The sequence below is a fragment of the Pteropus medius genome, unplaced genomic scaffold (assembly GCF_902729225.1).
Source record: "Pteropus medius unplaced genomic scaffold, Ma_sr-lr_union100, whole genome shotgun sequence".
Classification (NCBI taxonomy): Eukaryota; Metazoa; Chordata; class Mammalia; order Chiroptera; family Pteropodidae; genus Pteropus; species Pteropus medius.
Window position 1 is genome coordinate 5626678 of NW_024355205.1, and position 26079 is coordinate 5652756.

The 26079-nt window shown below is 34.8% G+C and overlaps 1 protein-coding gene across 9 annotated transcripts in view; it reads right to left on the reverse strand.

The window, feature by feature from the left end:
• Nucleotides 1-26079, reverse strand: part of GFM2 (GTP dependent ribosome recycling factor mitochondrial 2) — a 99267-nt gene that overhangs the window by 55987 nt on the left and 17201 nt on the right. For all 9 annotated transcript variants that reach the window (XR_005651620.1, XM_039857472.1, XM_039857470.1 and 6 more), the window contains 13 exons: nucleotides 25249-25337; nucleotides 23654-23714; nucleotides 23228-23407; nucleotides 19933-20013; nucleotides 18335-18483; nucleotides 16777-16917; nucleotides 16590-16689; nucleotides 15344-15533; nucleotides 10788-10864; nucleotides 8631-8769; nucleotides 5629-5808; nucleotides 4007-4122; nucleotides 210-392 (listed from right to left, as the gene is read on the reverse strand). Coding sequence is in view for 8 of the 9 variants with exons in the window: in XM_039857472.1 (XP_039713406.1) it covers nucleotides 210-392; nucleotides 4007-4122; nucleotides 5629-5808; nucleotides 8631-8769; nucleotides 10788-10864; nucleotides 15344-15533; nucleotides 16590-16689; nucleotides 16777-16917; nucleotides 18335-18483; nucleotides 19933-20013; nucleotides 23228-23407; nucleotides 23654-23714; nucleotides 25249-25337 (1686 nt within the window). In the remaining variant the exon portion in view is untranslated. The remainder of the gene's footprint in view (nucleotides 1-209; nucleotides 393-4006; nucleotides 4123-5628; nucleotides 5809-8630; nucleotides 8770-10787; nucleotides 10865-15343; nucleotides 15534-16589; nucleotides 16690-16776; nucleotides 16918-18334; nucleotides 18484-19932; nucleotides 20014-23227; nucleotides 23408-23653; nucleotides 23715-25248; nucleotides 25338-26079) is intronic.

Below are 26079 nucleotides of genomic sequence, written 5' to 3' on the forward strand. Positions count from 1 at the left end.
ACAACCCCCCAAGCTGCTGTAATCCCCTGGATTTCCCCCACAATTTAAATCCAAAGTCCTAACAGTTACTTTGGCTGAAATTTAACATGCATCCTCTAAATCGAAGTCCTGATGGTTCTCTCAGGTGTTACCAATGGTCTATTTTTGCTCAGCATATATATTCCCTGCATTTAAAAAAGAATAAGACTTTTCAGTCACAAAGTACCTACCATAATTTCTGCTAAGGGAACAAATCCAATAACAACTCTGTTGTCCTGACGAGTCTGGATTTCCTGGATATTTCCTCTTCTTTGTGCCAGATCTGCCAGGACAGGGCTGAGGTAATCTCTAGTCACTGTAACCTCGAGATTCATCAGTGGCTCTAAAACTTGCTTATCCGCTTTCTTCAGAGCCTAAAAAAGAATGTTAATTTCTCTTCCCTAACTTGGAAATCAAATTTCTGTTAAATTCATAAAAAATTAATACTGCCCACACTCTTAACGCTAGAGCTCTGACAAAAAATACAAAAGCCTACTTTAACTATACAGATAACATTTTATGAAAGGTCAAAAACTTCAATATTTACTTGTACATGCATGGCAATACATCATAGATCTCTTGTATGGGATGTTGCAAGCGGGTGCTTGGGAAAGCCAGATTACATAGATCACCTGTGAATATGACAGTGATACAGTGAAAGGAAATAAGATTTTCAATCAAAAACTTATTCAAATGTCCTGTTTTCTTCCTGATGCCTATAGTTACAGTCCATGGAACATGTCAAGGCAATCAAGGAGGAAAATGAAGGGGAGAGCTTAAAAAAAAAAAAAGAAATTTAACGGGTAGGTAATAGAAACGCATTCTCTATTTAAAATAGATTATCTGTTCAGAATTTTAGATTTCAAAGGCCAAGATCAAGCACATAAAGAACATGGAAAATGAAAAAAGCTAAAATAGCATAGGGCAAGTAGGAAGTGTAAGTAAACTGGAAGTAGCAATAATATAAAGAAAACACTGGGGCCAACAGTCAGACACCATCTTTAATAGTATCATTACATCAGACAAATTGGTAAGTGGGTTTTGCATGGAATGTGCAGACACCACAAGGTGAGTCTGATTTATGTCTCTAGCCTGCCAGAGTTCAAAAGTAACAAAACAACTTCCTATAAATTCTAAGCCTACTTCCTATAAATTCATGAGTTTGGCTCATGAATGTACCCTCAGTTTTACCTGGATTTGACTGATCGTCTTTCTTTCTGCTCCGACCCTTCTACTCTTCATTATCACTAAGGCCTTAGAGGGGGCATTATCATCACCTACACTGTCAAATAATGGTTCTCAGTCTCTAACCTTTCTGTCCCCGATATATCACCTCCTCCTTTCTCTCCAGTCCCCTTACCCTCAGTCATGGCCAAATTAGTAAAACCAATAGTATATTCATTTAATCATAGAACAGCAGTCACCAATCTTTTTGGCACCAGGGACCGGTACTCCTATGAGAATCTATAATGCCTAATGATCTGAAGTGGAGCTGAGGCAGTGATGCTAGCACTGGGGAGCGGCTGCAAATACAGATGAAGCTTTGTTCACTTGCCCACTGCTCACCTCCTGCTATGTGGCCCAAGGGTCGGGGACCCCTATCACAGAAATTCCAAAATATACAGCACACATACATAGTAAAACACAATCTCTCAGTTCTTCATAGCTAATAAACCTTTAAAATCTATCGACTGAAATGACAACTGTAAAAAATGTGTCTAACAGTCCTAGAATGAAAATGTTACTAAAAATGACAGCCGACAGCAAACATCTATATTCTCTGCATTTTTGCAGTTCTTACCAAAAGCTTTGTGCCATTTCATATCTTTTAGAACAAAATGACAGAAAAGGTAAAAATTAAGAGGAAAAATGCTACAACCAAGGAAAGGACTGAATTCTGTGTATCTTAAATAGGATATACTATGCTCATGGATCTCTCTTTAGTCCTGTTTTCTCTTCAGTCTTTTTCTTGGCAATACTGCCTAATTGCAGAGCCTCAAAGACATCTTCTACGTAGGTTCTTCAAAAGCTTTAAACTCCACCCAGCCCACAGTCTCTGAGTGCTCCAGCCTTGTACTCCATTGGCCTGCTTTGGGATAGTGTCTGAAGATCTTACAGCAACCCAATAATGCCCCAAACTGAGTTCATCATTTCCTTTCCCAAACACTCTTATCTGCTTTCCTATTTCTGTTGATGGTATCACTAGTGTTCAGTTCACCTAGATGCATCTTTGACTTCATTTTCCCCACGTAAGTTATAAGATTTCCATTTCTATTCACTCCCATGCCTATCGTCCCAGTTCAGACCCAGTCCATCCCCTATCCTAGACTAGCTCTTCCCTACTCTAATGATTACACTGCCCTCTTTGAAAACACTGTTCTCAAAACAAATCTAACTCCTGAATGTACTTTCTAAGGTTTCTCTACAGTCTGCCTTTATTTAATTTTTCCCACATTATTTTTCACTACGCCTCTGCCTTCATCTGATACCTATAGTTAAAAGAACTCTTTAATTCTTCCTGTCTAGAATGCTCCCCACCATGCCCCAATTCTTCAAATCATCAAAGCTCAAATATTAACTTCTTCTCAAGAATCCTGCCCAATTCCTTGCTTCTCAGTTTTTATGCTACTCAGTTTGTTCTACCTAATATTTTGGCTATTTGGGAATATTTAATTCCCTTCAAAATCATAAGTTCCTTAAGGTCAAGAAAAATGTATCCATCCTGTATATCCATCTCAGTGCCTAGTCATTGTTAAGCACAACATGGAAGGCTCAAATACATGAAGCATCATTAACTTCTCATGAGCAAAAAAGAAGGCGCTTTCCTACTAGATGAAGCTTAACAAAGGCTGGAGTACTTCCATTAGGAGTATTTCACTTAAAGTAATGAATTAAAACTAAAGATTAAATGTAAGCCCCCCGTAATGTTAATTCTTAGTCTCTAGTATGATCTTAATAAAAAGGCTAACCAACCCAAGAATAGTTACAGATTTACTGTTATTTCAAATTAAGACCAACTTCAGGGGAAATTTTTTAAATTACTGGAAGGTAAATGTTTTCAACAATTTAATCATGACAACAAACGATATTTTTAGCTACATGTTTAGGCAAACTCAATTTTATTTTTTGAAAGTATAGTTTTTTTAAATCAAAAAACTTTAAGAAGTATGAATCTGAACTCATAAGTAAGAGATAGATCAGCCTTCTTAAGTCAGGGGCTTAGGGTATTTAAGATAATTTTATAATTATGGATTCAAATAGGACTATAAAAAATCAGGTCTCACAGTGCAAAATATTAGAAGATAGTTATAAAAGCAAGTGTTTTAATGCAAAATCAGTCACCTACAAAACTAGAGCATTCTCACACTGAGAGAAATGCACAGAATCATCAGTCAGAACGCTAAGGCCCTGGGGGTTAAATCAGCTCTGGTAGGTACTGGGACAAGACACTCAAGGACATACCCCAGGTAACCATGCCAAGAAGACCAGATTGCTTGATTCTCTGTGAAGTTAGATGCTTATCTTGAATCTGTTATTCAGCAATTCTTGACTAAAGTAATCTTAGTTGAATAAACATGAATGCCAAAATTAGAACCAATAGTAGATCCTCAGGGTCCTTTAGATTATAGTATATCTTGGGCCAAGCTGACTCTAGAAATGTCCTCCATTCAAACCTACCAAGCTGGTTTCTGATGGCATGTCTGGGATGGGGAAAGTAGTTGCCATATAAGAAACCTTGCTTATTTGCCAAAATCAGAGGATTTTCATAGCTATCTATGTTAAACAGTAATTTCTTAGATCTTCTTTCAAATAAAACCCTGGTGATAAAGGAATCAAAGATTTTCCATGGTAAAAATTCTTGTTGACTGTAAGACTCAGGAAGCAAAGATACAAGGTCAGGCACTACAAGCACAGCTGTCTGCAGATCAGTGATCGCTACTCTCAGGAGAGTCACCTTAAAGCAAAAAGGATTAGGATACTTCTATACCTTTTGTACGCATCTTGAGACACAGGCAGAAATCATAGTTGAGGAGGTACCAGGATGAATTATCAGTGAATGTAAAGTAATTGCCACATCTTGAATTGGGGATCCAAGCAATGGTCCTAGCAAGGGAGAAAAATTGTATTAACACTCAATATACAGTGAGGAGTAACTGAGACTTGTAAAGAAATAGGGAGAGGATTTTTGGTTTCCAGTTCCACATGTAAGGAGCTTGGAAGTTATCACTCTGTCCTCATAACAAGTAAAAAGCAGAACAGACTAAAAAATCAGCTCTTCTTGGATCTGTAAAAGAGGGGAGGACACAGGGAAAATTACTGCCCTCCAGGAACAAGTGCCAAGGTAGGAAAACCTGAACTATAACTGGTAAGTTGTTAGAAGTTTAGTGTAGACAAGTCTGGGTACCCAGGGGTACCTAGTCATTGGGGAAAGGGGGTGGAGGAGCACAAGGGGCACAGTTTTGTGAGATTTACCTCCAGGAGCTCAAGCAGTTTCTTCTCACAATAAATATTAGAGAACTGTCTCCCTGTGCTTTCAGCAGGGGAAGGGGAAAAGGAAACATTCTGAAATACAGCTGACCCTTGAAACACGCAGGGGGTTAAAGAAACAAAACAGATGAAAATCTGAGAATAACTTTCGACTCCCCCAAAACTGAGAGTTGGCCCTTTGTATCCATTGGTTTTGCATCGCAGATTCAATCAGTTTCAGATCGAAAACTGTACTTCAGAGCACTCTGTTTTTAACAAGGCCTGTCCTCAGGAGACAATAATTAACCAGGGCCTAACCCTATCATCACCAGAGCCTGCCTGACTTGGGGGCAGTACTTCATCCAGTCCACTCTAGCCATCCTGTCCACTCTAGCCATCCTGTCCTGCCTAAAGGGGAAGGGAGTGAGAAAACAGAAGCACTTGTGCAGTTCAGTCAAGAGGCACAGGCTCACTAGAAGGCTGAGACTTAATCCTAGGACTATTAACATAACACTTCTCTGCCCCTGACACCTCACCACCACATTTCTAAGGGCCTGTTTATAGCAGTTCCTTTTACCCAGTACATCATGTCTGGCTATCAAGAAAAAATTACATGGCATATTAAAAGGCAAAAAGCACAAATTGAATAGACAGAACAAGCATCAGAACCAGACATGGCAGAGATGCTGGAATGATCAGACTGAGAATGTAAAACAACTATATGCTAAAGGCTCTAACATAAAGTAGACAGTATGCAGGAATGGATGGGCAATGAAAACATAGGTAGAAGTCCTAAGAAAGAACTAAAAAGAAATGCTAGAAATCAAAAACACTGTAACAGAAATAAGAGTGCCTCTGATAGGCTTATAAATAGACTGGACATAGCTAAGGAAAGAGTCTCAGAGTTATTTATCAGTAGAAATCTCCAAAATTGAAAAGCAGAGTGAACAGAAGACTGGAAAAAAACAGAATATCCAAGGACTGTGGGACAATTTTAAAAGGTATAACATACACATAATGGGAAGAGATAGGGAGAAAACTCTACCAAAATTAGAAAAAAAGACTAAAATAATCTATAATATTAGAAGTGAGTCAATGATTGAGTATGTGATACTCATGCTTACTCTTATCTGAGTACCTTACCTTGGAGGCATGCACTGTGAATTCCATTTTCAATGGCCTCTTGAGAGGCCTTCAAAATGTCTTCACTAACACCTTCAGCATACTCAATAACTGGCATAACAGAAGATGTTTCAATTGGCTTTGTTTCCAGTTCTACAGTCACGAGATGCCGTTTGTCTCCTAAAGTTCTATCTAAGGTATCTGTAAACAAATTGAATATGGTACTTCAGAGATGTGTTCTGGAAAGGTGGGAAAGTGCCACAACTTGCAAAATTACAATCAACAGGTTCAAAGTCTCATAGAAGAAAAAGTGAGAGAAAATATTAACAATGGCACTAAATATGGTATAAAAATGTCAAAGTAATTCTACCGAGAAAACATCTGCTTCCATGTTTATCAATGTTAAAAAATGCTCTGAATAACCTATTAATATTGCTTCAGTGTTAATTTTCATATGAAGATTACACTCAAACTTTTAAAACTTCTTATGTGACTGAAATTCATTTAATTAAAAAGTTGTGTTTAAAAGTAAAACATTTAGAGTAGAAAAGGTCATCTAATAAAAAAGGATTTTAACCCTGAAAACCCACAAACTACTAAATTTCATATATTCTTCCAGTAATAATATATTCCTTTAATGTTTATGCTTTCCAAAAAGCTAGTGAAATCTTTTTGTAAAACTGAAAATAGTATCTCTCATTAGCTAATAACTAACAGCTGTCACCAATCTGCAATATTTTACTAAAACAAAACTATGCTGTATTTAATGCCGTGACTCATGGCCCAAATTCAAAAATAAGAATTATAGTCTACAATTCCTCTTCATAATTCCTTTTCAAGCTAACTTTTATATTATAAAACATTTTATACTTACAAATATATGCATAAGCTAAAAATAAAATGAACATTTAGGAAACCTAAAATTACTAAAGAAACAGAACATTACCAGTAACCTAGAAACCTGAAGCAACCACTACCATGATATCATGTTTAATAATTACTATGATTTTCTTTAGAGCTGTATCACATATGCTTGTATCCCCAAACAATATAGTTTACTTCTGCTTCATTTTGAATGTTATCATATTGTATCTATTCTGTAACTTGTTTTGGCTACACATTTGTGGGTCACATGGGCTGATGCATGTTGATATATTCTTTTTCACTGCTATATAGTATTCCATTGTATGACCACGGTACAATTTATTTATTCATTTTGCTGTCCACAAATATTTGGGCTGTCTTTTCTATTTAGTTTTATTTTTTTTAATTACAATGCTATTATGAAGATCTTTATCTCTCTCAATGCACATATATGAGAGTTTCTCTACAGCACATACCTAGGAATGGAAGTGCTGAGCAGTAAGGTCTGTGCATGGTCAGCTTCACAAGAAAGTAGCCTAAATGTATTCGCAGTGGTTGTTTTCATAAGTTTCCAATGCTCAACATCTCACTAACACTTGGCATTGTCAGATTTTAATTCTTCCCAATTTTGTTAGTGTATAATGGTATCTTGCACTTTTAACTGGCATAATCTTAATCATTACCAAGATTAAGCATCTTTTAATATGTTCATGGGCCTTTTGGGTATCCTCTTTTGTGAAATATCTGTTCAATCTTTTTTGCTCACTTTTCTACTTGTTTGTCATGTTTTTACTGATCTGTAAGTTCTTTGTATATTCTCAGTACTTATCTTTTGTCAGTTTATGTGATACAAATATCTTCTCTTGGCTTTTAGTATGTCTGCTTTTTTTATAGTATACTCTAATAAACAAATTCTTAATTTTAATAACATCAAATTTAGCAATCTTACTTCACAGTTTTAATTTCTGGTGATATATAAGTCCAACCCTATCCTGATTAGTAAGACCATTCCATATTTTTTCCCCAAAATTTTAAGGTTTGCCTTTCATAAAGTTTTAAGGGTTTTGTTTTTGTTTGGGGGGCATTGATTAGCATTTGTTTTCTTTATATTCCGTGTTTCAAGGGAGATACTGCATTAAATTCTTGGCTTGGAGTTTTTCAGGTCACAATGATTCTATGAATTTAGGCTGAAAACCCTGTCAGAGCCTCTGGTTACAAATTATCACTTCTTTTACGAAGAAAACTTTCCTAGTTAATTATTTCCATGAGAGGTGGCCCTCAAGCACTAGGTTAGAAATGACTGCAGATTCTTCCAGAATAGCTTAGTGACTTTGGTGCTAACTTATTTTCTGAGATTCCTGCTCCAGGTTCCTTTTTGGCCTCTAGAAATTTCCATTACATTCCAAACAGCTCAGACATTAACATAAAAGATGTTACAGCATTTTTAGTTTTCTCAGATATGAAGTCCAGAAATAGGAATCCTCATGTCATTTGCTTCTATATTTATTTGTTTAATTTTTCAAGTTTCAATGAACAGTAGCTACCTGGCCTTTATACAAATCACTGAGTTGCTTAAAAGACCTGGTTATCCTAAACATCTTTTCTCTATATTTTTTTAACAAACCTGTTTTTTCCTTGGGGGAAATAGCAATAATGTCATGTTCTTTTGCTTAAGGCAAAAAAATTAAAACTATCCATCATGAATCCTTACATTCTGGAACAGAAATATAAAAACTGTACTTTCTCAAGAATACCATCGGTATAAGATTACCATATTTATTAATTAGTGGAAATTATTTTCCACTCACTTTATAAAGTAAAAATAACATATCAACCTCAAATTCATATACTCATTCTGGTAGTGAGAACTGGGTTCAACCATCTTCAATGGCTTATTCTATCCCATGACCACTAAAAAGCACATTTGCTTGATGAGTGGCTTGTCCAGTAGATATGAGTGGTAATGGAATAGGGCTATGTTTAAAATAACAACAAAAATCCTAAAAAACAAGAAAACACACACCAAAAATCTGTTCCTACTGATGGAGGAAACTAGTGACTGTGAACCATGCTTTATGCAACTATACTAAGAGATTCAGTAAACAGATCTTGGAGAAAGATAAATAAAAACAGCAAATTCTAAATGTTTTATTTTTTACCTGAGGCACAAACTGAATTTAGGATGGTCTCTCGGTATGCCACCTGGAGAGGCCCTAGATAGGTTTCCAGTCCATATTCCCTCTTGATTCGGTCATGAATAATTTCAATATGCAACTCCCCCATACCACATAGGACAGTCTGGTTAAAAAAGGAAGAAATGAAAGAAAATAAAAATTATATTTATTACAAAATACTACATCAAGTTATGACACCAATATGTTACTTTTCATTAATTAGAAACTGGTTTTTTTTTTTGCAATTTTTTTTTGGCTCCATCAAAGTTTTTAACTTTTCTAATTGGAATAATAAATCAATGAAAAGTGAATTACTAGGCCATTTTCTCCTTCTTCCATGCTAATTGAATTATCAGCTGGGAAAGTGGCATCTAGCCAGGACTACACTTTCCAACCACATAGCTAAGTTTTGGGTGGTGGAACATGAACCTAATTGATGCTGGCAACTTCTGGGTTGTGCCTTTAAGAAAAGAGAAATTCTCTTAATGAAGATGTAGGCAACTGTCTGGAAACATGTGGATGAGAGCAACATCTTATGAAAGGTAGAAATAATCTTTATCCCAAACATTCCCAACCACCTGGGTATTTCCCAAGCATCCTGGGGACCTTACAGTTTTGTGAGCAGTCAAAACTTCCAGATATGTTTTTTTTTTTTTTTTTTTTTTAAAGCAACAATGGTTATTCCTGAAGAAGGAATAGTGCGAGGAATCCCTATTTGCTCTATCTTATTCACATGCCATCTGGGAAGAATTTACCCAATGAGAGATCTGGCCCTTGTTCTCAGCACCTGGGAAATTACATTTAGGTCCCAAGATGCTCTGATTATGTGTCTTTGCTTGTCCAAAGGCTTTGTCCACCAGATAGTATAACCGTATGATTTATGATGAGGGCTTTAGAATAACCACATTAGTTCCAATCTGGAGAGTAAAGATCAACCCAAAACTATGGGAGGTTCTGGAGACTAAAGGTCAACCGCAAAGGCAGTATGTGATAGAGCCCCAATAAAAACTGGAAAACAAAGGCCCAGGTGAGCCTCCCTGGTTGGCAATACCCTACTAGGAGGGTAACACATCCCTGAGGATGAACAGAGCTTCTCATTTGGATCTGTCCCAGACTTTGCCCTATGTGGCTCTTCCTTTGGCTGGTTCTAATTTGTATCCTTTTGCTGTAATAAAACTATAATTGTAAGGAACAAAAAAAGAATTACCTGGTATATGATTGCTATACTTATTATAAACTATAGCACAGCAGAAAAGTGGATGTTAGAAAAAGTGTGAAAGGACAGTCACCAAGTTTTCACAGTGGTGACCTGCGTAGAATAGGACTGAGAGACAGTAAGGGAAACTTTCTTTACTGTGAACACCTGTGTGTTATTTGCTATTTAAAAAAATATATTGGCATTTTTTAAATAAAAGTTTTTTTTTTTAAATAAAAAGTTTGTTTTAACTGCTGTTGTAGCATTCAGGATCAATTAAACTATATTACTACTCATTTAGCTGACAATTGGGAAAATAGAGTACCCTATATTTTTCAGATTAATGAAACCAGTTTATCCTTTTAAAGACAAATTTATAATCTTTTAAAGAAACTTCTTCTAAAATTTTATGTAAACTTTACTCTGCTTTCCTAAAAAGAAGATGCAGAATGAACTTCTGTTCTTTTCCTGTGTGCTATAATATACATCCCAGTTCTGTATCTACTTTAGAACTCTATTTCCTCCCACATGATTAGGTTGTAATCTATCAATTCTCACCCATTTCATCTGTACCACTGTCATTAAAAGCACCTTTGCATCCTCCCTTTAGTATGCTGCTTCTACAAGCTTTAGCATAAGAGGCTCAGGGCTTTGTCTTAGGGTTGAACCTCATTTGAAAATTTCACAAAAGGCTATTTTCTGGAAAGTTGAAATGTTGGAGAGCGGTTTATATAAGTGAAGTATGATTATTTTGAGAAATTAAGGAGAATTTGTCTATTTAGCTTGACAATCAACATAAGAAGAAAATTATGAGAACCAAAAGAAAGTATTTTTTTTTCAGGGGCACAGACCAATCCATGTTTTACATGTATGTGCATGCACGTACATGCGCATGCACACACACAAATTATTGAAAAATTTCTGGGATTAAGCAATAATATACCTACTTGTCCAGAGTCAGGATCTAGCCTCACTTTCAAACTGGGATCTTCACGCTGAAGGCATTTCAACGCATGATCCAAATCTAGGGGATAAATGGTATCTGTTACCTTTACTTTTCATTTTTTAGATAATGTACCATACATTCTAATGGGGAAAACAGAGGAAAAAGCAAACAAATTTTGAAAAAAGAAATTTCAAACAGCCATAAATGTTTTGTAGAGAATAAAACGAGATGATAGTGATGTGAGGTTACTTGCAATTGAGTGATCTGGAAAGGCCTCTCCAGGATGATTTAGGTAAAGACACAAACAAAAAAGAATGACATTGTAAACAAAATCTTGAAGAAAAAGAATTCCACACAGAGAAAATGGCTGTGTAAGAAATGGTTTGCTATCGGAAAAACAAGGCCAGTGTAGTTGGATGTTGGTGGGCAAAAGGAAGAGTAATGTCAGATGAGGAGGGAGATGCATGCAAGGTCTAACAGGCCATGGTGAAGAGTTTGGATTTGCACTGGGAAGCTGTCACTCTCGGAGCCAAGTGGAGTTCGGTGTGGCCCCAATGGTAGTGGGGAGAGAGATAAAGATGGTGCAGACATGTAGTTAGCATTTTTCCTCGGTTCTTCTTCAAATAATGCAGTGAAGAATCGTGGGTCTTTGAGATTTAATAGTTTTATTATAAATATGTTTTAAAAAGACAAAGAATGCCCCAAAGGAGGCACATGGAGAAAGACAAAGCATATATACCCCAAGGAGGTACATGGTCCAGCACTGTGACCAACACAAAGGGGCCAATATGGCCACAAAAGGGCAAAAAGGCCACAAAAGGCCACCAAAAAGAAAGATAATCCAGAAGGGCAAAAAGGAGGGGAGCCCAGAAGGGCAAAAAGGCCCAGAAGCGGGAATGTCTGCCTTATATTTAGGCCGTGATGGGTGGTGCTAAAGGCATTCCTAGGTGATTGGCAAGTGAGATCATTTTGATTGCCACCTGGCTGCCATAACTTTGTCTAGTGCGCATGTGCGTACCCAGAATTCTTCCACTGGGGTGCTTTTTGGGCAGTCTCTAGGCTAGGCCTCTATTCCTTTGTTCCCCTTGTCCCTAATGTCTCTGACTAACTACCTAACAAAGCCACTGAAGGGTTTTAAGTGAGTCAGGAAAATCATCTGATTATGTTTTTGCATAGATCAATGAAAGAGCTAATGAAACAGGGGACATAGGCAATAATGAGAAACTGACAAAAGGATGCTAAATTAGGGCATTAATAAAGAGATGCTAATGTGATCACTATGATGAATTACCATAATCAAAGAGGAAATAATATATTATTTGCATTAAATATGTCATGTAAAGTGATAACTTTAATACAATCTATTAACTAATAAGTATACCCTCTCTCTTTATAAAAGATGTTAGAAATTCCACATTCATAAAGTATAACTGAAGAAACGAGCTGAGCAATGGATTAATGAACCAACCTTATCAGTTACACATTTAAAGCGTTCTTAGGCAGGGGTTCCCGATCCCCAGGGCCAGTCTGTGGCCTGTTAGGAACCCAGCAACAAAGCAGTAGGTGAGCAGCAGGCGAATGAGCGAAGCTTCATCTGTATTTGCAGCCACTCTCCAGCGCTAGCATCACCGCCTCAGCTCCATCTCAGATCATTAGATTCTCATAGGAGCATCCGTCCCTAGTGCCAAAAAGGTTGGGAACTGTTGTTCTTAGGTATATAAACCAGGCCTTCTTAGACCTCCACAGTTCAAATAGTAGCCACTAGCCATGTGTGGTAGGTATTACTAGTTTGAATTGACATGTGCTATAAGTGTAAAATACCGCCAGGTTTCAAAAATTTAATATGAAAAAAAGAAAGTAAAATATCTCAATTTTTTATATTGCTTACATGTTGAAATGATATTTTTGATACACTAGGTTAAATATATTAAATATATTTAATAAAAAATATTACATATTGTTTATATTTATATATAAATATATATTAGGTATATTTATATTATATATTTATACATTGTTATATGTTATATATTTAATAAAACATAGTAAAATTAATTTTTGCCAGCTAAACTTTTTAAATGTGGCTGTAAGAAAATTTTAAGTTACATATGTGGATCATGTTATATTTCTATTGAACAGTGCTGAAATAGACTCCTGATAATCCAAAGTTCAGTCCAAGGACCAATAACATTAGCATCACCTGGAGCCTGTTAGAAATATAGAATCACAGGTTCCAGACTGAATCAAAATCTGCATTTAACAAGAAACTCAAGAGATATATATGCACATCCAAGGTTAAGAGGCACTGTTTTAGATAAATTTATTTTTAAGTACCTACAGATACTCAAAGTAACAATCCTCATTATACTGTGGCTTTTAGACTAAAAAGACGGTAAGTTTATTGTAAAATAAACAAGTTCATTCAAAAATATTTATAAAGAATCTATCCTTTAGGAGTTTATTGGGATGCAAACACATACAGCATTGTAATACAGGGTGTCAAGTGCTGTAATAGGACCACGGGTAATTACAATGGAATTACAGAAAAAGGAATACGTAGATCTGCTTATAAGAAGTCTGAGTAAGGGAGGTTCTAGGAAGTCCCTTGTTCTCTGGGGCCAGGACCTCTAAGCTAATGCCCATTAATTAGACTTTCCTTGGACACCAAACTTTTTCTACTAAAGTAGTTAAAAGATTGAGCCCTTAGATTTAAAACTGGCTGCTGCAACTTAATGCAATCCTGGAATTTGAATTTAGGTTCCCACACTAAATTTGAAATATGAAGTGACTTTCAAATATATTTAAAAGAACTCAGATTATTTTGTTTGGGCAGCCCTAGCCCTTAATTGCCTGACAACCCTTGATATAACTTGCTTGGTCAACTCCCCAACTTCGAGCCACATTCACGTCACCCAATTCTTTTCTAGAGACAAGACTAGCCTCGGGGCATTTTAAGGTAATAAGAAAACAGCTGCTACACCTGTTTTAATTTAAATGCCATTCCTTTACCCACTGGACAAGAAAAAATCCAGCTTCCTTTGGTACTTGTGGGCTGTCTTATATCCACACTCAGATTTCTTTCATGTGAACTCCAGCTGAGAAGTGAGGAACTGAACCTCAAGCTACTTGGCTAGGAGTCTTCCCCTCTTTCCCACTAGCTACTCAAAAAGATATGGGAAGCAATAAAGATTCTTTGTTTTTCTATAATCTGTGGGTCCAACTTGTTTCAAGGGGAGAAAAATGGCTTATTAACGCTACCTCTAGAACTGGAAGGTTTGTCCTTTCATAGCCTAATATAGGAATTCAGTGAGGGCTTCAAAAAGAGGTGATGCTTGAGTTGAGACCTAATGAAAGAGTAAACATTTTCCAAGCAAATTGTGGGGTGCCATCATAATGCAAGAGAGAACAAAGGGAAAGAAATGGCAACACAAAAAGAGCATGGCACCTTCAGGAAATCACTACTATTTTATTATGGCAGTGCAGGTATGAGTATTGTTTTTATTTTTGTTTGGGTGAAAAAAAGAAGATTCAGAACAAAGGAGGAAGTTTCAAGAAATAAGGCCAGGCAAGAAAGCCGGTGTCAGAGACTGCTAGTAATAGCCTTCCACTCTATTCTGCTGCTGCCTAGCTAAAAGACTGCATTTACTAGACTCCTTTACAACTGGGTGGCCATATAGCTAAGTGATGGCCAATGCCATATAAGAAATCTTAAAAAGGGAAGGGGCACATCATCTTTCTCCCCCTTACTCCTTTCTGCTGTCAGAAACTCCAATGTGATGCCCAAGGCTCCAGCAGCCATTGTGAGATGAATAAGGATAGGAAAAGCAGGACAGAAGACTGGAGCCTGGGTGCCTGATGACCTTGTGGGGCCACCCTCTAACCACTGGGCTACCAACTCGAGGCATATTTGGTGACAGAAATAGACTTTTGTCATTAAAGCAACTGTTATTTCCGGATTTTCTGCTATATTTAACCAAATCTAATTGGAAATGATGGAGCTGGATTTGGAAATAATGAAGCTGGAATCATGAGCTTTATATACCATACTAAAGAGTTTGAGTTTGTGCTGTAAGTTATAAAAAGCCACTGAAGAATTCTGAACAAATATGCTAAAGAACAAGGTATATAACACTCAAAACGGTTAAATGACATTAACCACAGTATTTAAATATCTTCACTGAGTTCTAACGGTTGAACGAGAAAACAAGGAAAAGTAGTAATTTTATAAATGGTGACAAGAAACTGAGTCAGTTATGAATTGGTACCTATCTAATCTAATGTATGGCAAGAGCAGTCCTGATGTCATTACTTAGAATCCCCTAGACAGTACCAGAAGAACAAGAGTAAGGAAGAATATGATGAGAAAAATGGCCAAGATATTATAAAAATGAAAAGAGTCTGTAAAAGTCAAAACATCTTAAATAAAAATCTAGGCAAATCACAAGAATATCAATAAATTCTGATAAACTCAACCACATAAGAAATCTTTTGAGAGTGTAACTATTTTATCTAACTTGTCAGAGCATTAATTAATTGACACACCAAAACTATTTGTACCTGGCTGCTTTGCCACTGATGGTGGTTCTATGGTACAGAAGAAAACAGGTTCTGGAATTTCTACTCCAGCCAATAAAAGTCTCTCTGCTTCACTGTTTTGTCCATGCTTCTTTCCTCCCTCCCTTCCGGCTCGACGAGCTGCAGCTAATGCACTGGACTTAGATGAAACGATGGTGTCTCCAGTGGCAGTCTGCAAGCAAACAGGATGCTCTGGAATAAAACAGGCTGTTGTACTTGAGAGACAAATTCATAAAGCTCATTATAACTTTGCACAACTAAAGATAATTTAACTTGTATAATAACTCTATCCAAAATACTGCTATAATAAATTCCAAACACTTTCCCTTCTCCCTCTCTCTACATATCCAAAATTCATTTGGCAAAACAAATGTACCTTCCTAGATTTTCAATCATGTAAAGATGGGTTAGGGAGAAGTCCATTATAGTGTTTTACTGCCATTAAAAATTTGTTTAATACTATTTTACAGAAAATCCTCTATTAACTAAAATGTGCAATTAACCAGAATACCCTTGACCACACAAAATGTATAGCTACCAGTTATTTTTTGAAACTATAATTTCACTTTTAAACTTTTATATTATGAAGTTCTGTGCCAGTTTCCTTCTCTATAAGGATGTTCCTACTGAAGTTCTAGTCCAAGTGGATTTCTCTAACTCCTTCAAATACATACAAGAAGTTCTTGCCTTCAAGTAGACAAAGAAGACACCGCAATGCTAGGAGTCCAATTTCTGGACAGCATTAAGTATTTTCATCCATTCATCCTACAAAAGCCATGGAATGCCTAAATGATGCACACTATTCTGAGGACTAAGAATAGAGAACAAAGAGAAAAGTCCTTGCCCTCATGGAGCCTTCACTGGCAAAATATCTTGTTATTACCTGAACAGTTATGAGGTTAGACTAAATTGTCTGCAATGATCAAGATAGGAAAAAACCCAATGGGAATAACACAGTATTTTATAAAACTTAAAATTATGCATACATGAATAGTATATTATTTTACTTGGATTTGAAATTCATTTGAATAGGATCTATACTGTTAAGTCTTCTATAATTTTCTTTCTATTAAATGTATGAGTCAACCATGTTGATGAATATGCTACAATATTCATTATTCCATTAATGATGGATATTTGGATTATTTATGGCTTTTTTGCTATTACAATATACCTACTTTTAATTAAATATATTTACTATTATTTCCTAAACCATTTGGTAACTTACATGTTTAAGCCCAACAGTCAAAGCAATGTTACCAGCAGTCAGTGAAGGGATTTCTACATGTTGGTCAGCGAATGGCAAAAGCAGACGACTTATTCTCTCCCTGTAATGTAAAACCATGATTTATATTAGTAAAAGTATTTTTAAAGAAACGACTGCATTTTAGAAAATAACCTAAGTTTCTACTTACGTGCAGTTCCCATTAATGTTATGGATGGCCAACTGGGGTTTTATCAGGCCTGAGTAAATGCGCAGAAAAACTAGTGGTCCTCGCTGCTTGTCATGGAGAACTTTAAATGCCAGCGCACATAAGTCCTCCTTATACCACTGCCTGTAAAATTAAGGAGACATTCCAGAAAAGCCTTTAAAATATACTTCATATGAATATCTGATCTCTCTATATAGATCATATCATAATTATTGCACAAACTTAACCCTGATGTCCTCCAAAGGAGTTTAGCTACCCAGGCCGATTAAAAATGTGAGTACTATGTACCTCTCTTCCTCCACTGGATTAAATTATTTAATAGGGATCTTACCATTAATTCCTCAAAACTAAAAATAATGGGTTCTCTTCCAAATACTACCTCTATTTGCAAGTAATTCCATTGCCAAGAATTCCTTCCTCAAAAAATATACTTTGGAACATCACACCACTTCTCAAAAAATCTGTACAGGGTAAACGAATAGGTACTTTCCAATTACTCCTTTTATAATCTCCTCCCTCTTCCTCTCCAGCTACATAATCATATAAATCTACACTACAAAAGTGAACCTGTTTACACACCAACATTCTTAAAGAATTATGTCCTTAAACTGGTGTTTATTGATAGGCTACAGAAAGTTTGAATCCCTCTGAATTTGCCAAATTTTGTACACATGTACATTTTTCTGAGGAAAGCTCCATATTTTCGTTAGTTTCAAAGGAGTCCATGATTCAAAGCAGGTTAGACATTTCTATTACAGAACTTATTCCAATCTTATTCCTATTCCAGTTTTCAACTTTAACACTCACACAGAGAGCTTACAATATACTAAGCACTGTTGCATGTGCTTTATAAACATTAACTCATTTGATTCTTGTAACAATCCTATGCAACAGGTTCTATTCTATGTATTTCATAGAGAGGTTAAGCAACTCGGAAGAACTGGGATTTAAATCCAGGAAGTACACAGTCCATGCTCGTAATCACTTCACTGTAATGCCTCTTCAATTGAGAGACATAAAGAGTGATTAATGCCCTAGTTAAAAGGATTAAAGTCCACTTCTGTCTGCCATTTTGTGCAACACTCCTTCAGATTTTAGAGGATTTATTACTAAGTACAAAGCTGTTAGTGACAACAGGAATAAAACAATAACCTTTCTTTATAGCCACAAAATATTTTGAGCTTATGAAAAATCTTTAAATCTAGAATAAATATAAGTATATTTACAGAGAATTTTTCAAGTGTCCCCAGTATACTATTTTTTTTAAACTGAGATGGCAAGGTCAACACTTATACTTTTACATAGCAAAAATATCCACATTCTTAGCACCATTTGTAAACACATCAGGTTATGAGAGATGATAGCAAATGTCCCTTTTAAGTAAAAATTACTATGGCTCTATATTATCTACAATGATATCCTTCACCAATGTTATTCAAAAGTGGTGATTCTACTACTCTTTGTGAAAAAAGACCTATTTGCCTACCAGTTTTTTGAAACCTATAAGATTTTAATCTAATCTATGTACTTGCATACTTACAGAAATTCATAGTTGCGTTCTTCAGGTGAGGGCAAGTACATAGTAATAGCGTCCAACAGGGGCTGGACCCCTTTGTTTTTCAGGGCACTTCCACAAAGCACAGGTACTGCTGTCTGAGCCAGTGTTACTCTGTGTATTGCAGTCTGTAGCTACGAAGCAGAGATATAAATACAGTATACTGGTCTCAAACAAAACAGTTCACAATTAGATGCTTTTCCTAACCAACCATGTAAAACAGTACTCCTCACAAACTTTTGTCGTTCTTTATGGCCTTATTCTTTGTTTCTTTTTATAACATTAATCACTACCTGATATATTAGATATATATTTATTAGTTTATTATCGGTTTCCCCATCTGCTAGAACATAAAATCCACAGAAGTGTTAAAGTCCCATGATAAATTCCCCAGAAACTAAAAAAGTGCTTAAAGTAGGTATTTAAAAATATTTCTTGACTAAATGAGTTAATATACTTGCAATTTAACCTTGATAATCTAATAGAGGAACAGATCAGAAATTAAAAATATAAATGAGATACAATTTCTTCAAATGAATCAGCTCCATATTAAATAAAATCCAACAGAAAATGAGAAATCAAAGTAATAAAAATTTTAGAAGACCTCAAAAACCAAGAAAAGCTTGAATGTGCTTGCAAGCTATTGATAAGAGAAACGGTGGCATCATACTTTAGATTGTAAGCTCTTTGTAAACAGAAACCTTGTTATGAGTCTATAGGGCATAATAAACACCACACTTAAGTATGGAAATACTAAACAATAAAAAATTTCAAAATTATGGCATTTTATTTGGAAAAAAATTTTTTCCATCTCAAATAACTTCAAATGGCTCAAAATAAATCTACGAATATTGTGTTTTTAATTCTTTTTAGGAAAAATAACCAAATGAATGTGCTGGACTCATTTTGGACCCCATTATACACATTACGACTTAAAAACACTGTTCTTTGTAACTCCTATGTTTCATAAAGGAAAATAAAACGTTTGCCAACTTATGGGGGAAGGTCCCTGACAAAAAACAAAACAAACAAACAAACCAGAAATGCCTTGAGGAAGCCTGTCATAATTCAATTACTATCAGTATTTTACTTGCCTAGTCTCTGGTTTAATGTATTTCAAAAGAAAAAAAAAAGAAAAGATCTGTAATGAGTTTCTACTAAAAATTAAGACAGATTCAGAAAAAAGTTCTGAGTAAAATGATCATTGTAGTAGTCTGGAAAACCAGTAAATTTTAAATACAAAATTTCTACCTATGACTTCTCTGAAAATTCTTAGAGAAATGATCACAATGAAAAGTCTGAGAATGAACAATTAACTTCTTCTGACTAAATACAAGAAGATTCAATTTCTAATTTTATAAAGTATATTTGAAAATAGAAAATCACTACCATTATTTAAGTACCTGTACTAGTAGTCACTTAATGTTCTACTAATTTTTGTTTGGGTCAACATTTTCTAATGATATGCAAAGTTGAATTTGAAAAAAAAAAATAAAACCACAAAACGCAGACAAAGAGACAGAGAAAGCAAACCACATTCAATCAGTAAAACCTGGTCAAAGCAAACGAATAATAAAATTTACCTTTTCAGCTGGTATCAAATCAAAATTTTCACTAAATTCTCCTAAAACCAAGTCAGCAAATTCATCATCCAAATCTGCAACCTATAGAGAAAGGCTTTAGTTTTATAACTTGCATTTTTTGTTAAAACTATTAGGTTTAAATATCAAAAATATACATTATCCAAATATTTCAAAACAGCTACCAGACTTATCCAGGCCAAGAACCTCCTATTTTCTGAAAGATAGTTTTCTTTTAAAGGAAAAGAGATTGAAAACTCCTTTATGAGTTTCCTAAATTCACGGAAAGCCTGAGCCACATAAAGCATCTCAGTAAAGTGTTATCTACTCAAAGAGTGCTCAGAAGAAAAGAAAATGCACAATTTATAGCCAATGAAAACATATACAATGGACTGCTGTTTTTCAATAAAACTGGGGGTCTCAGTTTATAAAAAAGTTTCATCTAGTATGCCTCTAATACTCTGAATATTCATGAGATCTGACAGTCAAACTAAAACGACTGTTACTGTAACTAATCTTGCACGGAGGGAATAAATTTAAGTTGGGAATTGAAGACATCATTTTAATAATAAAGATGAAATTAACTAATTCATGTTCTTTTCATAATCATCTGCCAATTTGAAACAGAATTCAGCTGACAATAAAATTAATAAAAGTTTCAAAAGTTTATAATAGTACAAAGGAGTAAAACTTTTAAACTTATTGGGAAAAAACACACTTTTAGCAGTTAACTATAGCAGAAATGTACCAAACCATCCTCTTGAAAAACTGGAGCCAAACTACTAGGAAATGACACCATTACTTATTTAAAATCTTTGGACAAGTTATGTCACCATCTTTCTCCCCTGGTTACAAATGGAGATAATACTAGTACCTACCTCATGGGGCTGCTGTGAGGATTAAATAATCAATTCAAATTATGCTTTCAGAACACACAGTAAATATACCATAAGTATTATTTATTATTTTCACTGTTTACCTTTAGATCACAGGAAGTTGATTCCCGTCCACACTAATCTTATTCTCTAATTAAAAATTTTAATTGTGGAATAACATGATATAAACATAACAAAATGTACCATCTTAATCATTTCTAAGTGAATAGTTAAACAGTGTTAAGTATATTTATACTGTTGTAAAATTAATCTCTAGAACTTTTTCATCTCGCAAAACTGAAACTCTATACCCATGAAACAACTCTTTGTCATTCTCTTCTTCCCCAATCCCTGGCAACTATTATTCTACTTTCTGTCTCTATGAGTTTAAATACTCTAGAAACCTCGTATTAAGTGGAATCATACAGTATTTGTCTTTTTGTGAATGGCTTATTTTAATTAGCACAATATCCTCAAGGTTCATTCATACTGTAACATGTGTCAGAAATTCCTTCCTTTTTGAGGCTGAATAATATTCCACTGTGTGAAATTACCACATTTTGTTTATCCGTTCATCTGTTGATGAACACCTTCCACCTTTTGGCTATCATAAATAATGCTGCTATGAACAAGGATATGCAAATATCTCTTCGAGACCCTGCTTTCAGTTCTTTTGGATATATACCCAGAAGTGGAATTGCTAGATCATATGGTAGTTTTATTTTCAATTTTCTGAGGACCCACCCTGTTTTCCACAGTGGCTAAACCATTCTCACTCCCATCAACATTGTAAAAGGGTTGCAATTTCTCCACATCTTTGCCAACACTTATTTTCTGCGTGATAGTAGCCATCCTAACAGGTGTGATGTGGTCTTACTTCTAATTCTATACATACATATGTATTTCTGTAATGAGCACTTTATCTGCTGATAGCATAGAATGAAAATAAAATTTGAGACTATCATGTCCTAGAATAATATGAGATAAATATGCAAGTTTATGTTGGCTCCTTAAGAAGATTACAAAATCCTTCTTAGGTTTATCCTGATAGCTCTTTGGTAAGATAAAACAAAACAATAAAACCTCAAAGAAGAACCAATTATATACCCGATTATTGATTAATAAATGCCAATTCCACATATTTGTTTTACAAGCCCCCTACCCCAATCAGAAAAGCAGAACAGCAAACTGCATAGAGCTTTAGCTCTTAACTGAGATAGACCTGGATTCAGATTCCAGTTGTGCTATTTATTAGCTGTATGACAACTTATTTAGTATTCTAAAGCTGTTTTCTCACCTGTAAAATGAGGATAATACAGGTTGTTGTGAGGATTAAAAAATATATGTAAAAAGCACTTAAGCTAAATTATAGTAGGTCCTCACTAATTATTATCCAATAATAGAAATAACAATGTTCACTATTGTTAATGATAAACTTGATAATTACTATATATTATAGAAAGTGATTACTTCAAAAATAACTTCATATAAAAGATGAATGAAAAAAATTAATTATGAAAGGATCTATTTTGACCAGGTTAATTTAGAAGTGAAAAAAATCAAAGAGTTCAGACTCAAATGTTTTTCTCTATCATAAAATTCAGGGAGTTTATTTAAGGTATGTTTCACTTACTGTGTTATATATTAACAATATCATATAAGTATTATAAATATTAATAATCTTAGTATTTCCTATTAAAATTTTGAGGGTAAATGAGGTCCAGAATTATTTATTAACTATAAAATTGGTGGTTTTAAATTTTTCTAAATAATTTGACATCTAGTAAAGTAAAAGATGGACATATCCTTTGACCCAGCAATTCCACTCGTAGGTTTAACCCTTAACAAATTTCTACATATATACACAAGGAGATATATACAAAGATGTTCACAGCAACACTTTGTAAAAGCGAAAAAGAGGTAACAAGCTCAAAGTTCATCCACAGGAAAACAAACAATAGATTGTGATATAATCATATACTGGAACACTACACAAAGATTGAAAATGAATGAAGTAGAATCACACATACCAACATGGATGAATCTCCAACATAATACTGAACAATGTAATAAAGTACAAACAGTATCATCCCATTCATATAAAGTCTAAACATGAAAAACTAAATTCTTTAAGGATACATACATTTGTAAACCATAAAGAAAAGCAAATGAAAAATAAACACTGTTATCAAGATAGTGGTTGTTGGGTAGATAATTAGTGGAAGCGAGAGAACTATGAACAGGAAGTGGCTCACAGAATCAAGAGTATTGCTGATAGTCTATTTGTTAAGCAGGGTGATGCATTTTATTATTCATTTTATTATTCATATACTCTAGATATTTCACATGTAGTTTTATACTAAATTTTACAATAAAAAGTTTCTAAATACTTATGCAATTCTAAATCAAAGTACTTATTTTACTTGTTCGATTAAGGCATTCCTTGCTTCAGTTGTCTCCTTCAGCAATTTAGGATCACTCATTTCCAAGAGGGGTTTTCTCTCAAAGTCTTTTCCATCAACTGAACTGGAGTTCCAAAGAAGTTTTTCTTTACTTACTACATCCACCACTCCTTTGAAAGTTTTGGCTTCACCAATTGGTAACTACAAGGCAAAGTGAGATTAACATTATTGAATGATCACTCAATTAGAATGGCATTGGCGATAAAGCTTATCTTTCTCCACTTTCCCCAAAATGTCTACTATTACCATAATCTTACCTTTATCTCAACTTCTTCCAAAAAGCACCTAAGAGAGCTTCAGAAATGTGTATGCCACAATAAAATAAACCAATAGAAGACACTGAGAGGGAGTTGTTGCTCTTAATCAACCAAATATTTATCAACAAACCTGTAAAAGCAAAGGCTTTGCTTTCAACTTCTCTCTGATGCTTTCAACTGCATAGTTAAAACTGTAGAAAACAAAATAATTATACAGTAGTTTAAAATGTTAAGATTTTTAAACGAGGTTTAAGAATGTTCTCTAAAATTATAACTCTTTATTGTTTCCAATGTTCACTATTTAACAGTTTTCCATTAGACAACATCTTAAATAAACTTGTAATGCCAATTTCAGATACTAGTAACCGAGTATCTACCATAATCCTGCCACACAGGTATGTAGGGTATTATTGTTGTTAGTTTCACCTTAACTAAAGTTTGAAGTTAAGGTTACATGAATTGATCAAGATCACAGATAATAATTACAGTTAGGATTCGAATGCAAGATCTGTGATTTCAAGTCAAGGATTCTTCTAGTAACTGCTACCAGCTTTCTTCCAAGAGCCAACCTGACTAATTTTTCTATACTTTTATCTTAGGCATTTTTAATATCATCTACTACATTTGTGCATTTCTGTGCCAACACTGGAGCTGGCTACCTAAGGAACATATGTCATCTTTGGCACATGGGCTAATTTATATACACACACACACACACAAATCATTCTGGTCCCAATGTCTTTGAGAACCAGTCTAGTATGCAGTCATCCCTCTGCATACTCATTAGCACAAGTACTATAAGTCAGTAAAAGTAGTACTTCCATCTACCTCAAGGAACTCCAAACAGAAAAGGGTCAGAACTTGAGCCTTGTACATTTTGAAAGTTGTGCTTTTACTAATCAAGACAAAAGTCCTTTACATCAACAGACTTAGAATTACTATAGAGTTACATAAACACAAAGGATACTGTGTGGCTTTAGGGGAGAAATTGTTTGTTTTGTTTTTGCTACTCTCACACCACAGACCAGGATCTCTCCCTATCACATTTCCTCAGAATCCTTTATATTCTTGATTCTCTCTCTTGCGTATTTTCTCCAAATCTTTAGAATATTCTTGATTATCTGAATTCTGAATTATGTTCTCTGCATAATATATCCATTTTAGATTACCACTGTATAAATCTCTGAGCGTTAACAACAATATTTTGGCATTAACTCTTTTGCCCTACATGCAGGTCTTAAAACATCTACATTCTCCTCTCCCAGTTCCCTTTTATAGAGAGCATGTTATCTAAAAGCTAAAGAAAATCAGAGGACAAGGAAGAACACTGTTCTCTGAGGCAACTGCAGGAAACAATTCTCTTAACTTCCACCTTTAACAACAATAAGAACACTAAACTTCAACAATACGTACAGGGACTATACCATACAGCTCTAAACAGAACCAGTGGGATCAGCAAGACATAACTCTGTCAGGATCTTAGAAAATAGGATATAGCTTCTCTACATTAGAATCAGGATGATTCATTATCAGCTCTCCATTAATCCCACATTATCCATTAACCCATAAATTAGCTGGTTTCAATTTTTTTTAATAGTATTGAATAGAGATTTCTTGAAATATTTATATTCTATTGGGAATAACTGTTTCTAAATTTAAGTTATAGTCCATTAAAAGCTCAAATTGTATTCTTACTCTGATAAGCCAAAGAAACACTTCAAATACCTTGCTCCAGTTTTGTCCATCTTGTTTAAAAAACAAATTCGAGGTATCTTGTGTTTATCAGCTTGCCTCCATACTGTGAGAGTTTGTGCCTAAAACAAAGAGCACACATTGGACAAAAATAACTATGTTATTACGCACAGAGTAAAGAGATCTAAGAATCTACTATAACATGGAATTAGGCCCTAGTCTATCATAGAATTAGTGCCACTACACTTATACTTCTAGAGTCACTATTTTGCTATCAGGTTAACACAGCTAAGAAGTAACAAACTGTGATGAAAAGTATGTTTCAAATTGAGACTAATACTTTGGGTGAATTAGGTTGCCTCACAAAGAAAATGAACATCTAGGAGGAACTGAGAGTCATAGAAAGAAGAGTCACCCAAGAATCAGAAGAGCTACTTTTTATTTGGCTTCACCTTACCTCGTACATGTCACACAACACTGAACTTGTTTTCTAATCTGTGAAATATGGATATTGGCTCTTAATTAATTCAGACAATTGGGATTAAAAAGAAGTATACTATAAAAATGCTATTGTGATAAAAACCACGTATTTTTATTGTGACTGAATGTTCATGTAAACTGAAAAGGATTTAAGGGGGGAAAAGAAGTGAATACGTGTGTTTACATGTTGCAATTTTCGTATGCTTTTCTATCTGAATTCTTTTAATTCTACTTTTTGTACACATTAGATATAAATGGTTTGAGTCCATTATAATATGTGCCCAGTGGAGTCCAATAGCCTTGAAGCAGAGCATAAAAAGCCTAATGTGCTGTCAGTTAAAATAGAAGCCAGTTTGTCATTTAAGTTTTATTAGGTGAAATTTG